The 17,828-nt window shown below is 33.5% G+C and overlaps 1 protein-coding gene across 3 annotated transcripts in view; it reads right to left on the reverse strand.

The window, feature by feature from the left end:
- Nucleotides 1–17,828, reverse strand: part of LOC149424314 (aromatic-L-amino-acid decarboxylase-like) — a 30,498-nt gene that overhangs the window by 4,884 nt on the left and 7,786 nt on the right. For all 3 annotated transcript variants that reach the window (XM_089651440.1, XM_089651437.1, XM_089651439.1), the window contains one exon: nucleotides 5,773–6,007. In XM_089651440.1, the coding sequence (XP_089507566.1) occupies nucleotides 5,773–5,919 (147 nt within the window). In that variant the 5' untranslated portion in view covers nucleotides 5,920–6,007. The remainder of the gene's footprint in view (nucleotides 1–5,772; nucleotides 6,008–17,828) is intronic.

Consider the following 17,828-nt stretch of genomic DNA (forward strand, 5'->3'; position numbering starts at 1 on the left):
ATGGAAGAAAACTGGACTAGTAAGAGAACGTGAAATGTTTTGTTGTCTTAGAGCTAAAGTTAAACGCAGTATGCAATTGGCCCATACAAATTGGCCCATACAATCCATTCACAGACGTAATCAAATACATAAAAATGCTAAAAGACAACCAGATAATATTCTAGTTCAAGAACAATATAAGAAATATAGAAACTTATATAAAAAACTAATTATTTCCACCAAAGAAAATTTCTATAAAAAACATATATACGAAAACACCATAACTCCAAAACGTTTCTGGGAAATATTTCGTAATATTACCAAAACAAAACACAACAAATCGTCTTTCATACAATCATTGGATATTAAAAACACAAGTACTACTAACCCCAAATTGATGGCTAATTTTGCTAATCACTATTTCACTTCAGTAGGAGCCTCTCTCGCAAATAAAATCCTTGAAAAATGTAAGAAAACTGAATCTGAACTAGCCAACATACCTACAACTGATCTTAATCTTAAAACAGAAGAGATTCAAACAACGATTAATGAAGTCATGAAAATGATAGATGCGCTGAATTCATCGAATGCCTGTGGGCCAGACAAAATTTCCTCAAATCTGCTGAAAGTATTTAAACCACTTATAGCGAGTCCCATTGCATACATTTGTAATCTTAGTTTCAAGACAGGCACATTCCCAAACCACTTAAAACAATCAGTTGTTATATTGATTCATAAAAATGGAAACAAATCGGATATACCTAATTATCGGCCAATATCTCTACTCAACTCATTCTCAAAAATTATCGAGAAAATCGTCTCACCCTCTATCTTGAAAGAAATAAAATCTTATCTAATAACCAGTTCGGCTTTCGACCAGGTCTAGGAACAGAAAATGCTATTGCTAAGCTGGCGGATATTATTTCCAATAATATTGACTGGTAATAAATCCATCGCTTTCTTTTTAGATCTTGCCAAAGCTTTTAGATACCATCTCGCATAAAATACTTCTAAAAAAACTTAAGGCTAAAGGTATTCAGGGACTGCTATACAAATGGATGGATAATTACTTAACTAACAGATACCAAAAAGTTAAAATTAATGATACTGTTAGCGATCCGGCCCTTGTAGAATTTGGTGTACCCCAAGGGAGTACCTTAGGACCTATTTTGTTCAGTATTTATATCAATGATCAGTGTAACAGCAATTTTTCCAATCATATTATAACATTTGCAGATGATACTGTCTTAATATTTGAAGGGAAAACATGGAACGATGTACACTGCAAAGCAGAATGTGGAATAAAACAACTAAAACTTTGGTTAGACTATAATCTGTTGACACTCAATTCGGAAAAAACTAAATTTATACGATTTAGTGCGACAGAAGCGGGCCAACCCGAGGAAGCGTATAATATTTTTATACATAAATGCATTGACTCCACTACCTGTAATTGCTATAAATTGGAATGCGTAGACAGTATAAAATACCTTGGTGTTATATTAGACAAATATCTTAGATGGGACGGACACATAGATCTAGTTGCCACAAAGGTTAGAAAGCTTACGTACATGTTAATGACAATCAGAAATATCTTACGTAAAAAAGAATTGAAACTTATCTATGATGCTATGTGTGGGTCACTTCTAGACTATGCATCCTTAGGTTGGGGTGGGTGTGCAAAAACTGTTTTGGACAAATTAGCAAAAGCTCAAAAATCACTACTAAGGTTAATCCTCAAAAAACAATTAAGATATCATAGCGATGCACTATTTGAAGAGTTCCGAGTTATGGATGTTAGACAACTATACATGAGAAAAAATAATTTTAAACACCCATCAACAACGCCACCTCTACCCATCTATTAACCAATGAAATCCAATTGTACCACTCACAACTAAAACATCTCTCGCTCAAAGACACTTCTCATTCTTAGGTCCAAAACTATACAACTTCATGCCTGATGCTTGGAAAAAGGAAAACACAGCTATTCTTCATAAATTGATCACTAATTGGTTTCATCAATTAGGTAGAAAGGAGAGTGAATTTTTACTACACAAAAAATTAAATCAAACACAAACCAAAAACAACAACAAAAACTCCAACAAAAAAACCATGTAAAAGATACCTTTATGTTCTAATCGATCTTTATGTTCTAATCGACCGGTCAGTGGTTGAGTGGGCATAGCGCTTGGGTCTCACCCGAGCGTCGCGTGTTCGATTCCTCGGCTGGCTAAGTCCTCCATCACAACACAAGCAACATTTTCGGCTTTCTGTGGTGGTAGTAGGAGATTTTCAAACATTGTTGGGTTATTCGTAACCTGGGAATGTTTGTCTTTCTTTTTAAAAAAATAAAAATAAAAAAATTTAATCTTTATCATTATGTGTATATATGTACCTACCTAGTACTTTTAAATTAGAATGCTACCCAAGCAGCAGTTAATCTTATGTTTAATTGGATATTTTATTTTATTCTTTTTCTTCTCTTTGTTATTCATATTTATAAAAAATATGTTAGAAGGCTAAAGCACCAGTTAAAAGTACATATACCTATTATTTCATTATTATTTTAATACTATACTTATCAAACAACTTATCAAAATGTTAATAATACTCATCCTAATTTGACTGTCTTAAAACGGGAATCCTCCTAGTTGGGCAGTCAAAACATTTCTTAAATAATGTATATAAATGTATAATCTTTTACTAAATAAAAAAATCTTTAAAAAATTAAAAAAATATAAAAATTACATTAACATCATTGAAAAAAACATCAAATCTGATCCCAGGTCGTTCTGGAAATATGTCTCATCCAAAAGAAGTGATGGTGGGTTTGTCGACCATGTCACTTGGAATGGACAATCACACTCGGGAATTGATATTCCCAAAGCATTCGCGGACTATTTTAAGTCGGTTTACAGTCAGCAAGTTACGGATTTGAATTCATTTATACCGAGGAATTATACATCATCAGCAGCGCAGAATGTTGATATTCCTAACATCACAAAATCTGATATGTTAGCTACAGTTAAAAAACTCAAAGCGAAAACATCATCTGAACCTGATTTTATTCCGTCATTTTTATTAAAGGGTTGTATAGAGCCTTTATTAATACCCTTACTTTACATTTTAATTTTTCTCTTAGCACGGGAACATTTCCTAATTTGTGGAAGATCTCTAAAGTTACACCACTGTACAAGGATGGGGATAAATATTTGGTCTCTAACTACAGACCAGTAGCGATCCTCTGCTCTCCGGCTAAATTGTTCGAACTAATAATTCATAAATATATCTACGCCCAAGTAGAACCTTATTTAATAGACGAACAACATGGTTTTAGATCTTCAGATCGACTGTGTCAAATCAGATGTATCTCAAGCTCTTGACGGTAACAACCATGTAGACGTATCATACAACGACTTCGCAAATGTTTTTGATAGACATGAAATAGACAGCAATACGTAACGTATGGTTTTTCTAACTCGACGTACTTTCCCACAAACTTTGGGGTTCATCAAGTGTCTAATCTCGGTCCTTTACTTTTTTCCTTTTTATTAATGACATTCATCATGACATAAAATATGCGAAATTTTTGTTATTTGCAGATGACTTGAAGCTATTTTTAAGAATCCGGACCTTAGAAAACTGCGCACAGCTCCAGAGAGACATAAATACTATCGTGGTATGGAGTCAAATGAACAAATTAGGTTTTAACTTTAAGAAATGCGCCATAATGTGCTATACTAGAGCAAACATTGTGATTTATTTCAACTATAGGATGCCCCAATGTTCTCTTAAACATATTTCTGAATCGAAAGATCTGGGAATAACCTTTGACCCACACTTAACATTTCACGTTCATATTGAAACGATATGCAGCAGAGATTTGAGAATGCTTGGATTTGTGCTATGTAACTCCAGGCATTTCTGCAGCTCTGCCGTGGTTTGCTTGCTATATTTTAGCTTAGTACGTAGTATTTTGGAAAGTGGCTCAATAATATGGGGACCCGGGGATGCTACGTACACTACAATGGTGGAGAAAGTACAAAAGAAGTTTCTACTTTATCTTTATCTTAGAGACTTCGGGTACTATCCCTGGTTGTACCCATCAGCCATCCTTTCCGGAATGCTGGGTATCGATAGTCTTGTCAACAGGTGGAAAGCTGCGTTGCTGATGATGGCCTATAACTTGTTGAACGGTCACATCAACTATCCAGAAATTTTGAATAAAATTTTATTTTACGTTCCTGATAACTTCGCAAGAGCGCGTAGGCACAAACCATTAATTATTCCGAGATGTAGGACTAACTTACCATTAGCAATGCCTCTCGGAAGAATGATAGTCCTTCTAAACACACTAGCCTCTGACATCGACATTTTCCACCTGAGCATTAATAAATTTAAATCGCTAATTAGGCAATTATGATTGTGTATTTGTATAATGTTTCTTTGTTATTGGAATTTTTTATTCTGTAAATATGCATTTAAATTATTCATATAAATAAAATAAATAAATATCCGTGATCCCTGGGATTTCTGCCAACCACTGATATTAACTATTTTACTCTGTATTATTTAGCCATTAATGATTTAAAAAAAAAAAATAATATTAGATTGTCTGCGAATTATAATATTCTATACGTCTCCGAACACAAGTATTAAATCATCCATAAAAATAGAAAACTAAATTATAATGGTCCTAATTGAGAGCCCTGAGGAACTCGTGATTATTATGTTCGATGGGGTCATGTTTATTTTAACTCAGTTTTGGCTTGATACCGTAATAAAGTTACTTAAAAACTACCGTTCAATTTCCCAACTTCCTATTTTAAGCAAAGTTCCAGAAAAAATTGTCTTTGATCAATTATACTTCCACAATCATTACACAGAATCAGCACGGATTCATGAGAGGTCTGTCTACGACTTCCAACCTGGCCATTTTCATTAACTTCTTGCATAGCAAGATGGACGACAAAGGGCTAGTTGATACTATGTATACAGACTTCTCTAAGGATTTCGATCGCGAAATACACTCAATTCTTTTGACAAAGCTCGTCCTACTTGGTATATACGGTGACCTGTTTAGATGGATTAAATCTTACATTAGTAACCGTAATCAGGTAATTTTAATCAACAGTGTCTTCTCAAAATCTATCAAGGTAAAATCTGGTGTCCTCCAAGGGTCCCACCTAGATCCGCCAATGTTCAAAATGTATATAAATGACATTGGATCATGTTTTCAAAATTCAAAATATGAACTTTATGCCGATGACATGAAAATATTCAAAGTTATTCGTTCTCTTTCTGGCTGCAAAGCGTTACAAAGTGACCTAGATAGGCTTTTCAAGAATCGCAAAGTTAACTGTCTAGATATCAACGTTTCTAAAAGTCACACACAAACACTAACACATACATTACACACACGCACACCTATATACTACACACGTCACCTGGTAATTAAGAAATCAATATACCGCTTAGCAGACATTATAAGGAAACATATCATAGGTACCCAACAAAGTATCTTATTCCTGTATATTGTTTCATCTCTGTAAATCATGTACTGTTTGTTTCTATTATATAAAATTTAAAAAAAAAAACAAAATTTCAGTATGAACATCTGGAGAAGTAATTGCACTTCCCAATACGACTACCACTGATAAAGGCTCGCGGGTTTGATATGTATAAAATGTATTTGTCGAGGGTTCTATTTCACTGGTTTTAGTCAATTGGGTCGGTGGACATTGGTGAAGCATAGTTAAAACATGAAAAACACAAGCATGTTGTAATTACCCAGGTGATTCCGGTGCAAGCGATGGCTCCACTGAGCATATCAGCGACGATGGAAGGGTAGCTACTGGCCGTGGGGAAGTAGGCATGGAATTGAGGTGATTGCCAGTGGGTGTAGCCGGGCATGATGACGCGCTCCAGGTCTGCCATGACATCCTGCCAAGTCTCGGGCTGCTCGGGAGCTGTCTCAGGCACCAGCGGCCGCAGGTAGCCGGGCTGCACTGTGGGCAGCACCCGCCTGAATAAAAATATCAAACAATTAGTAATTGGTTTTTTAAATATTTTTTACATACTAACAAATAAGAAAACTAATTTGCGTAGTAGTTAAAATAATAATATTTTCAGTCAGAATTTTTTCGAATCCATATAAACGGTTCCATGATAACTCTTCAAAATGAAATTTAAGACACCTTCAAAAAGTGCTATAAAGTTATGCGTAATGAAACAAAAACTATGTTAAATAGTTACATATATAACATATTTAACCTAGTTTTTATGTCATCAATTTTTAAAACATTATGGCACTTTTTATAGTTGTGTCGAATTATCATTTTGAGGAGTTATCCGGTCACCATTTTAAATGTACTTACCTTATTTCTTTAACAAATAATAAATTTAAAAATGCCTAACTTTGGGTTTTAAAATAAAATTATTTTTTGTCATGTACTCGTATTTAGGTTTCTGTCTCACACCATGTTGTCATTTCTTGCCACATCTGATTTTAAATGACAATTTTAATATAAGTATGTAAAAGGTACTTAGTCCTTTAAATAGGAATTCACTATCAATTTCCAATTTACATGATCTAACAAATTTCAAGATTCTTGATATGGAGTATAACTTTGTTAAAACTATTAATTCTAGACTTCTTATCCAGGGCCGGTTCTATGTGGGCACAATTGGAGCAGTCCGCTCTGCAAGGCGCTGATAATACCTAATACCTAATAATCCTAACTAGGGAATGCAATCCCGCAAGAAAATGTCAATCCAGGTATTTGCGGGGCTGATCAATCTTAGTCCCGCTGGATCCAGGTATTTGCGGGATCCAGCAGAGTGGACTTAGATATATAATCAATCGTATAATAAACCTAATACCTCGATCTACCAACCTTGTTTTTAGACTTTATTATTATATTATTATACCTCTTATTATTACTACTATTATTTAAACAAGTTCTTTGGGACATTTTAAATGATTTATTAATAGGTATACCTTTAGTTAGACATAGGTAAAGTTTAAGTCATAAATTGGCAAAGAATAAGATAAGACATAAATTTACATAACATACCCGCCTCGGAACAGACTTTGTCTAGTGAGGTGGGTAAAAGAAATCTATTTACACAGATGAAAATAAAATAAACGCCCGGATTGCCGGCACTGAAACTGAAACTTAAATTTAAATAATAATGTTCACACGATAAACAATATTCTTGAAAACACTAAACATTATTTTGGAAATAGCTTCGTAAAAAAGTTAAAGTATTAATTGTGTCATCTGATAAACAGCTTCTGATATTGGACACAAGGTAGCCAGCGGCTGATAAAGCTCGTTCAGCTTCCACGCTGGTTAGCACAATAGTCATTAGCGCATTGTAAGTGAATTGAAGGTATGTGCTTTTCAATCCACCGGACTCGAAGTAATTCAGAGTAAGTGAGGGTAAATCTGTAGTTGTTCTCTTTCAGCTTTAAAAGATCTTGAATAACCATCATTTTTAGTGACTTGCCGTAATTCAGAACCATTAATTTGATTGAATTAGACGATGTTGGTAAGTTAAAACCCCCGGCTTTAAAAAGATCTCGCAAATCCGACGAGGTACAGAAAACTCGGAATGGTAAACCATCTTTAGACACCATTCGTGATACCCTCTTTTCGACGGTATTGTTTTCGCTTGAAAAATGGACAATGATTTTATGTTTTTTTATTTTTTTTTATTTGTTTTTGGGGTATTATGCCGTGTTGCGCTAACTCCTTCTTTAGCCAACGTTTCGGACAGCATTGCAGTGTCCATCATCAGGGCAGATGTGTCAAAATAACACATCTGCCCTGATGATGGACACTGCAATGCTGTCCGAAACGTTGGCTAAAGAAGGAGTTAGCGCAACACGGCATAATACCCCAAAAACAAATAACAAAAATACTTTTGGCCGTGAAAATCTTAAATCATAATGATTTTATGCTTCTTTGACAAAGTTGATGGTTGAGGTTCACAATGAGCCGATGTGGAAGAACTGGACGTCGATGCAGTTGTAGAAGCTTCTCTGTAATCCCGCCAGTCCAGCGGGATCCCGCAAAATTTTCGACCGAGATTAGTCCCGCAAAATGTCTGCGGGATCTCGGTATACCGGGATTGCATTCCCTAATCCTAACACATCACGCTTGAGATTATTTTAAAATTCGAATCATTTAAATGACATACAAATTTCCATATATTATTACACAGCAAATTAATATATTAAGAGTAATCTTCAGCATCTGACGTCCAGTACTCATAAGCTGGAATCCATTATAAGCCAAGATAGTGGCTATATTTCTTACAAAGTCAGTGTAAAATGAAGGGGGGTGTGGCGGCTACCGATGTCACCCGAATTTTATCGGCGATTCAATCCAATATTCTATTTGTATGCCTTTCTTGAAAGAATTGAGTTTTTATACGGACAAAACTATTTATTCATATTCATATTGCATGTACGCAAACAAATAAGTCGTCTTAACATTTAAAAAGTGTACTCTCGTAAAATAATTAAATTTACACCATCTATGAACGCGTAGAGTGTAACTTACGTTACGCTAATTTAATATTAAATTCCGTGATTTTAGATTGTTTATAATATTTTATAGCCAAATTATATGCGGGGAACCGACTAACTAAATTATCGCTATCAGTTTGGTGACCAGAAATACCGTTTTCACTGAACTATCTTTGAACTGAAAACTGGAAAAACTATGGAGGATAGTACTAATGATAGGAATAAATTATAATATATTCATCGCATACGGATTTAACTTTTATCTCATTTTATCTCAACTGCGCAAACTTTAAGTGCCTACGGCTTAATTTTCTATTACTCAACGACTGACCTACATTTACAAACAATATAAGGGGGCCTTAGTAGGGGTAAAGCATCCAGTGAGGATCACATTACAAAATCATATTTTATAAAAAAAATCTTCTAATATATCAATAAAAAACAATAATATAAAAACAAATATATTTATATTATATAAATATCTACATTATCAGTCACCTTGGCAGAGTAAAATTTTTTTTATGTGTGATTAGTGTTGTTTTGTCCACTGATAGCGAAGATATAGGTATGTGTTGTATAGTATATGATATCATACATTTGTTCAGTGGTCAGGAGTTTCTAAACATGTTGAGTGTTAATTCAATAATAATAATGTAACGTACCGTTAATTCGTAAAATTAAACGACTAATAATAATAATAATAATTCATCGCTTAGCAACGCTAGTTTAGGCATATACTTTGCATTTGCTCTCTGATTATTTTTAGTAATATCAGATAGAAAAGAATTAGCTTTGATCCCAAAAAATATAAATATTTAAAGAAGAGTATATCAGATAACGCATTAAATAAACTGCCAGTAAGCCATAGGATATTTAGGTAAATAAATAGGATTTAAAAATAAAAAAATTTTGAGGACCCCAGTAACCAAGGTAAACAACAATATTTGACATTCATTTGAAAAAAATAAAAATATATTTTAATGGTATATTTTTATGTTGATAACGTTTTTCTGGAATATAATATATCATAGATTCGTAATGTTGAAAGGTAGTTGAATTGGAAATTATAGATTTGTTATGTCGAAAGGTAGTTTGATTAGAATATTTAATTTAGTCACATTGAAAATTATTTATTGATTTGGTTACTGGAATGTAGTAGTAAAGATACAATCATCTCCAAGTTGTTTTGCAAAATGACAATGTCATTTGCAACCAACGTAGATGAACAGGGGATTATAATGTCATCTGTACAGATGAACATGGATAGTCTAAGACCCCAAAAAACAAAAGCAGGTATTCCTAGACAGCGTATGAAATGGACGAACGATGTCAATATGTTCATTGTTCGTTCATATTTTTATGTAACCAAAGTAGAAACAGATATGTTGTTATACAGGAAAAAATTACATTTACTTTTCTCACAAAATTATCCGATTGCCCAAGTAAGCGAACAAAGATTAGCAGACCAAAAGCGAGCTATTTTCAAAAATAATTTAATTTCTGTAGTCACATTAGAACAGATTAAAAGAGAAGTAGCAGATAGATTGCAAAGAGGAAATAATTTAGAACAAATTAACACAAGTAATGTCATATCAGATGCATTGAATGTAGATAGTTTGGATAATATTCTAGTCGAAATGTCCAATGATATTACAGTAGATTCAAATAACTTAGACGTTATTTATAATCTTAGGGAAATCAACATTGCAAATTTAAACTTTGTTGATGAAAATTTAGTAGAATTAGCTAACTTACTTCATAATAATATAAACAGATATATAGATGTAGAGCCAACAGTTAGACCAAAATTACCGAAATTGCATACGTCAAAGAAATTATCTAAATTAATTTTTGAATTAAATAACATAATTTTACCAAAAATCATATTTGACGAAATTAGTTTTTTAGATCTTCATACAATAGTATACGCTAGTGCGATTACTGTTTGTAATAAGTTAGGAATTAAATTATCATCCTCTGACGATAGATCATATAGTTATAGTAAACCAGAATGGCAGATCAGATTAGAAAATGATGTAGTATTTTTAAGAAGTAACATAGCTAGAGTAATAGAATATAAAAATGGAAATAGAAGTAGGAAAATTTTGAAACATGTAGATGAAATTGGTAGAAAATTTGGTTATAACATTGATAGTCATAATAATGAAAATATAATCAATGATTTATTGGATTTATTAAAACAAAAATTAGGGGTAAAAGCTAGTAGATTAAAAAGATATAATTATACGTATAATAAAAAAAATAATAATAGATTATTCCAGAAAAATGAAAAAATATTTTATTCCAAACTTGACGATAAACAAAATATTATTTCGAATTAATATTCCATTGCCATCTGAATCAGATATGCGCGATTTTTGGACTAAAATTTGGAGTAAAGATATAAAACATAACGAGTCAACTCCCTGGATAGAAAATGAAGAACTCAATTTTTCAGGCATTGAACAAATGAGTTTTTCTAATATATCGGTTGAATTGTTAACCAAAATTATTAAAAATACTCATAATTGGAAAGCCACGGGTTGCGATTGGATACATAATTTTTGGTACAAACGTCTGACTACTTTACATCCTCTTTTGGCAAAAAATCTTTCAAAATTTGTCAGTCAACCACAAAATTTTCCAAATTTTCTAACTAAGGGCATTACTTATATGTTACCCAAAAGCGAAAATATTAATAATCCCTCTCAGTACAGACCCATTACATGTTTACCGACAATATACAAAATTTTGACCTCTTGTTTAACAGATTTAATATATACTCATTTAGATGAAAAAAATATTTTATCTGAACAACAAAAAGGTTGTCGCAGAAAACATATGGGATGTAAAGAACAATTAGTTATTGATTCTGTAATTCTAAAACAGATTCAAACTCGAAAACGTAATTTACATACTTGCTATATAGACTACCAAAAGGCTTTCGATAGTGTCCCGCACTCGTGGCTGATCAAAGTATTAAATATATATAAAATTAACCCCATTATTATTAGCTTTTTGGAAAATATTATGTCCTTTTGGAATACGAATTTACTTATCAATTTAAAAGGTAAGAAAATAGTAATACCGGGCATTTCAATTAAAAGAGGAATTTTTCAAGGAGACTCATTGAGTCCTCTTTAGTTTTGTTTAGCATTGAATCCTCTATCTAAAATGTTAATTAAAAGCAATTTTGGAATAAAAGTTAAGGGTAATACAAGGGAGAGTAGTACAATTTCGCATTTATTATATATGGATGACATAAAATTATTTTCGAATTCTGAACAAAATTTAGAGAAAATGATCGAGGTAGTTAAAAACTTTTCAGATGATATCAAAATGACTTTTGGTTTAGATAAATGTAGAACGATCCATATAGAGAAAGGCAAAATTGTAGATGGGGACGAGAGTATATTTAGAAATTTCAAAATTACTATTATGAAAAGGGATGAGGTTTATAAGTATTTAGGATACCCACAATCAAATAGATTAGACCATAGTAGTATTAAAAATGATATTAGGATTAAATTTCACAATAGGATCAGGAAAATTTTAAAATGCAATCTATCTGCTAAAAATTTAGTAAAAGCAATAAATACTTGGGCAATACCTCTATTAACGTACTCATTTGGCATAATTAAATGGTCTGATACAGATTTAGATAACTTAGAAAGATTAATTAGAACTACGCTAACAAAGTTTAATTGCCATCATCCAAATTCAGCTATAGAACGAGTTAATTTACCTAGAAATTTAGGAGGTAGAGGTATAGTCAAAATAACTTCTTTGAAACATAATCAGGTAGAAATGCTAAGAACTTTTTTCCATAGGAAAGCTCATAGCTCAGAAATGCACAAAATAATTTGCAAGGCAGATAGAAATATTACACCTTTAAATTTATACGATGAGAATGCCAACATTTTTATAAATCCCAACCAGGAATTATTAGATTCCTGGTCAAATAAAATTTTACACGCAAAACACTTCAATTATCTCAACCAAACGTATGTTGACAAAATTTCGTCAAACAAATGGTTGAGTATTGGAGAGTTGAGCGCAGAAATAGAAGGATTTATGCTTGCCATTCAGGATAGAGTCATTAATACTAAAAATTATAGAAAGCATATAATCAAAGATACAAATCAAATTGATGATTTGTGTAGAAAATGTTTGGCTTTTCCGGAAACTATAGAACATATTATATCTGGATGTTCTATATTAGCACCGTCCGAGTATACATTTAGGCACAGTCAAGTTTTAAAAATAAACACCAAAATTTGGTAATTAAACATAACTTGATTGACTGCCGTAATATAGTACCATACTATGAATACGAACCAAATTCATTTTTAGAAAACGAATTTTATAAAATATATTATGATAAAACTATACTAACAGACCGAGCGATTAGTCATAATAGACCCGATATAGTTTTACATGACAAAATTAAAAAAATAACTTATATCATTGATGTCGCTATTCCAAATTCCTGTAACATTCAAAAATCTGTTAATGAAAAAATTAGAAAATACACAGATTTAGGAAACGAAATAAAAAGAATTTGGCATTCTCAGACTATAAAAATATTACCATTCGTTATTTCGGCTACTGGCATTATACCTAGCTCTCTCATTAAAAATTTAGGTGTATTAGATCTATCAAAAAATTTATATATAAAGATGCAAAAGTCGGTCATTTTGAATACATGTAGGATAACGAAAGATTTTTTAAATATTTATGTTGAGGGATCAGTAGGATTTATAGGCCCTGTTAGAAGTACTACCGAGCCGAACCCTCTGATATGAAAATATCTGGAGACGGTGAATTTTTTTTTCCCATTTGATCTCTGATGAGTTGACGTGTTGTTGTTCTTGTATTGTTTTGTATTTATTTTGCTTATATAATGCACTTACATAATGTTGATTGACTAGATGATCATTTGTGGAAAAGTGAGTGGAAGGGTTAAGTTTTTCCTTTGGGGAAGATTTAACCCGGACAACTAAATCGGAAGTTTAAAAGAAAAAAAAATAAAAACGTTTATTTGACAATAATTTTTTACATGTTTGCATATAGTTTGTACACATACATTTAGATGATTATATTGCCAAAAGGGCAACTGCTCAGCTGTACATTCCGGATTTCTCCGGGAATGTAGCTGGTTTTCAGCAGTGCCTTTAATATAATGTGTTATAAATCGATAAATACAAATTTCTTTAAAATAAAATAAAATATAAATTCAGGATTAAATTTACATAAAATACATAGATAAAATAAAAATAAAATAATAATCACAAGTAGGTGTCCCTTTCATTTTAAATTCGATCAATTATGATGTTGTGCGGTTGACTGTGCTGTCAGCAACCATTCGCTGCAGAGCTTCTTAAAGCACTGCAACTATGTTGTTGTTCGAATAGGCAGTGGTATTTTATTCCAAAGTTTTGACGATGAGTAGCTAAAACTACCCTCAAAAACAGCAGTTTTATGTTTGGGGAGAACAAGTAAATGGTCTCTTTGGCGTGTACTATGTGCATGTGAGTCACGGGACCACTGCAGTCTGTCAAACAGATAGGAAGGAACCTTTGAATTCATCAAGTTGAACAGTTGACACATTTGATGTAACTTCCTTCTGTTCGACATATTCAGTATTCGATGCCGATAGAGGTAAGGCGAGATATGCTCGCGTCTCGGGACATTATAGCAATATCGGACACATGCATTTTGGACTCGTTGTACTTGTTTTTGGGTTTTTTTCAATAAAGATGGACCGTAAACTGAGTCTCCATAGTCCAATATTGAGAGAACAAGACTTTCAGTAATAATCTTGCGTAGTTTTACTGATATGTTATCTCTTATATTGTACAATAGACGAAGCCTCGAGTAGCACCACTGTGACCTGTTTTTAACATGTTCATCATACCTCAATCTACCGTCCACCATTATTCCAAGGTTGCGCGCAGCATCAACAAAGGGAACGGTGGTTTCATGTATTTTTACAACATGTCCTCCATTTTTTACGCATGATATTTTTTGCTTAGTTCCCATTAATAAAGCAACAGTTTTTTGAGGATTGAGAAGTAACGCGTGCTCCTTTGCCCAACTGCAAACTCTACGTAGGTCACCATTTACCATATCCACTGCCACATGAGTTTTACTTACGTCAAACGATAAATATAGTTGTGTGTCATCAGCATACATGTGCGAACCACAGTGTTCAATAGATTGCATCATGTCAGCGGTATATATAGCAAAAAGCAATGGCCCTAGTATCGATCCCTGGGGTACCCCTCTTGTTATTATAATGTCAGATGAATATTTTAGAGTCCCATTACTATCCTTGCAAACTGTGCGCTGAGTTCTATCTTTGAAGTAATTTTGAAACCATTTTATTGCTTCATCGTCAAAACCAAAGTAACGCAACTTTGCAATAAGTAATGGAATGCTCAGTAAGTCAAATGCCTTAGAGAAGTCCAGCAGAACTAGTATCGAGGCTTTGCCTGCATCAGTGGAGGCAAGAATATCATCTGTAATACATTGCAGAGCTGTTGTAGTGCTGTGGCCTTTACGAAACCCCGATTGATGACGAGGTATAATCCCGCATGTTTCAGCGTAGACTACTGTTTGCTCAAACACAACTTTTTCGAGTACCTTGGATAATGCTGGTAATATGCTAATCGGTCTGAGATCACTAATACTTGAAATTGGTTTCTTTTTCGGAATTGGTGTGACTAAACCATTTTTCCACAGTGCTGGAACTATACCTGTCCGTAATGATTGGTTAATAATGGTTGTTATAGTGCTGAGTGCATACGGAAGTATGAGTTTAATCATTGAGATACTTATTTTATCGCAACCGATAGCGTTTGATTTGATAGTATGAATGTGTTTTGATATTGTAGTTTCATCAACTATTTGAAGTGAAAATGATTTTGCTATAGAGTGATTTTGTGTATTATAATGGTTGACTAAAATTGGACTATGTTCTAGATTTTGACTGTGATTAATAAAATGATTATTTATGGCTTCTGGGTCATTTAAATGTGTTGGTATATCTCCGACTTTGTCTTTAACATGAAGGCAATTTTCTAAAGATTTCCAGAGTTTTTTTGAGTCAAGTACATTATTATTGATGTTATATTCAAAAAATGCTTTTTTTTCTCTTTTCATGGAAGAGGTTACTAGATTTCGTAATTGTTTATAATAAGTGTAGTGTGAGTCTAATTTTGATTTTAAATACCTGATATACGCGCGATCTCGAATTTTCATCATATATTTAATGACATCTGTTATCCAAGGTTTGTGTTTGTCTTTAATGGTTATTGTCTGTTTTGGTGCATGCGTATCGTAGATATTCAATACGTACGCATTGAAGTGTGTGACCATACTGTCAACATCATTCAAAGCGCTTATGTGTTGCCATGGCCCGTTAGCCAAATCGGCATTTAGCCTATTCATGTCTATGTCTATGTCTTTAGTGTTTCTGTAAGTTATTGTTTTTGGTATATATTTTGGTTTTGAAAATTTTAAGTCGCATATAACTAAACCATGGTCGCTTATAGTTTTATAATGGTAAATTTGTGTACGTGTAACTATTTCAGGTTTATTAGTGAATACCACATCTATAAGTGTCGAGGAGGTACCTGTTACTCTTGTTGGTTCGTTTACAGTTGGCGACATATTAAATGCTTGCAATGCATCTATTAACTTTTTTGCATCCGGTTCCTGTTTGTTTAATAAGTTTATATTTAAATCGCCAAGTAAAAAAAGTGTTTCACACTGAAACATGTGGTCAGATAAGTTATCACTGATACAATCGATTGCGTCATTGACGAGGTTTTTACTAGTTCTGTATGCTGTGCCTAAACATATATCGATATTCGGAGCCTTAATTTTAAGCCACATTTGTTCCAAGTACTTGTTTTCGTGTGGTAGTATAACTGTAACGTATTGATGTTTACAGGTTATAGAATACTGGGCCCTCAATCTCCAGTATTCTATCGAGGATAGGGATCTGGTATTATCTCTATTAAAAGTCGTAGATTCTGATATACGGAGGTTGTTTTAATCGTAATATAATATACTGACAATACAAGTAACAAGTAGCCTAACGGCCGTCTAGCGAGAGAATGACTTCGCGCCAGCCGACGATGTCATACAAGGCCTGTAGTAGCGTTCGGTTATCTTCGGTAGAACCCGAAGCTAAACGAGCGCAAACACCAAACACTACACCTTCCCTCCTTCAATTCTGAAGCTACTTACAAACCAACATAAATATTTCACATATATATAAATCACAACATAGATATTCATTTTATATTACATTTGGTTTTAACAATGATTCTTAAAGATAGACAACTTAGAAATTTAAAATATTAAGCACCAAACACGATTAAATCATCAATTGAAGTTATTACATTTGCTAACAAATAATCCTAAGACTAATAACCGCGGTGCCTGGGTCAAGTTGCCCCGTTTCCTCTGGAAGATGTAGGTGTCTCGCGTCTTGGCCGCAATCTCCCCGACCATGGTCTCTGTTGCCGGGCCTGTGTCTGCTCCGACACCACCTCCTCTGCCGCCAACCTGAAATCAGGAGGAAAACCAGTGAATCCACGCAATAAGGTTGAAGTCTCTAACTCATGAGGCTCATTCCTCGAAATTTCAGACGCGGGATGCTGTGCACTATTGCCATCTTCCTTCCGGCTCTCTGACACTTCCCTCATTTGATCAACATGTCTCTTCCATGTCACATCTGTGTTCCCTATCTTAATAATATAAACTTTTTTACCTAGCTTCCTAGAGACTACTCCCTTAGCCCAAACTACTTTATTATCCTGACGATAATCTTTTGTTAAACACTTTTGTCCAACTTTAAAAACCCTGGTTTTAACCCCTTTGTAAAACTTAACCTGATCAGATTGAGCTTTAGAAATGTTAACGTTTGCTTGCTTGACTTTTTCCAAGTCTTTGTTCAGAGCTGTCCACCAAAAATATGCTCTAGCTATTCCCTTCATTTTAACAATACCAAGATGTGACCTGTGTAATGAATCTAACACTTGCTTTTGGAGAGAAAAAGGTATAACTATTCTGTGTTGCAAAAACAAACAATCTCCTACGATAGAAAGTTCGTTCCTTTTTAGCCAATATTTCCATATACTGCTATCACGATTTACTCGTTTAGGCCAGCCCTGCCGCAAATACCTAAATACCAGCTGTAATTCGCTGTCCGCTGCGGTGGCTACCACAACTGCTTGAAAATTTACATGCTCACAATTTTTAATAAAACAAATTTTGTCCTTGATTGATGAAACCGAAT

Source organism: Hesperophylax consimilis, chromosome 4, assembly GCF_061612785.1.
Source record: "Hesperophylax consimilis isolate HC1 chromosome 4, BYU_Hcon_1.0, whole genome shotgun sequence".
NCBI lineage: Eukaryota > Metazoa > Arthropoda > Insecta > Trichoptera > Limnephilidae > Hesperophylax > Hesperophylax consimilis.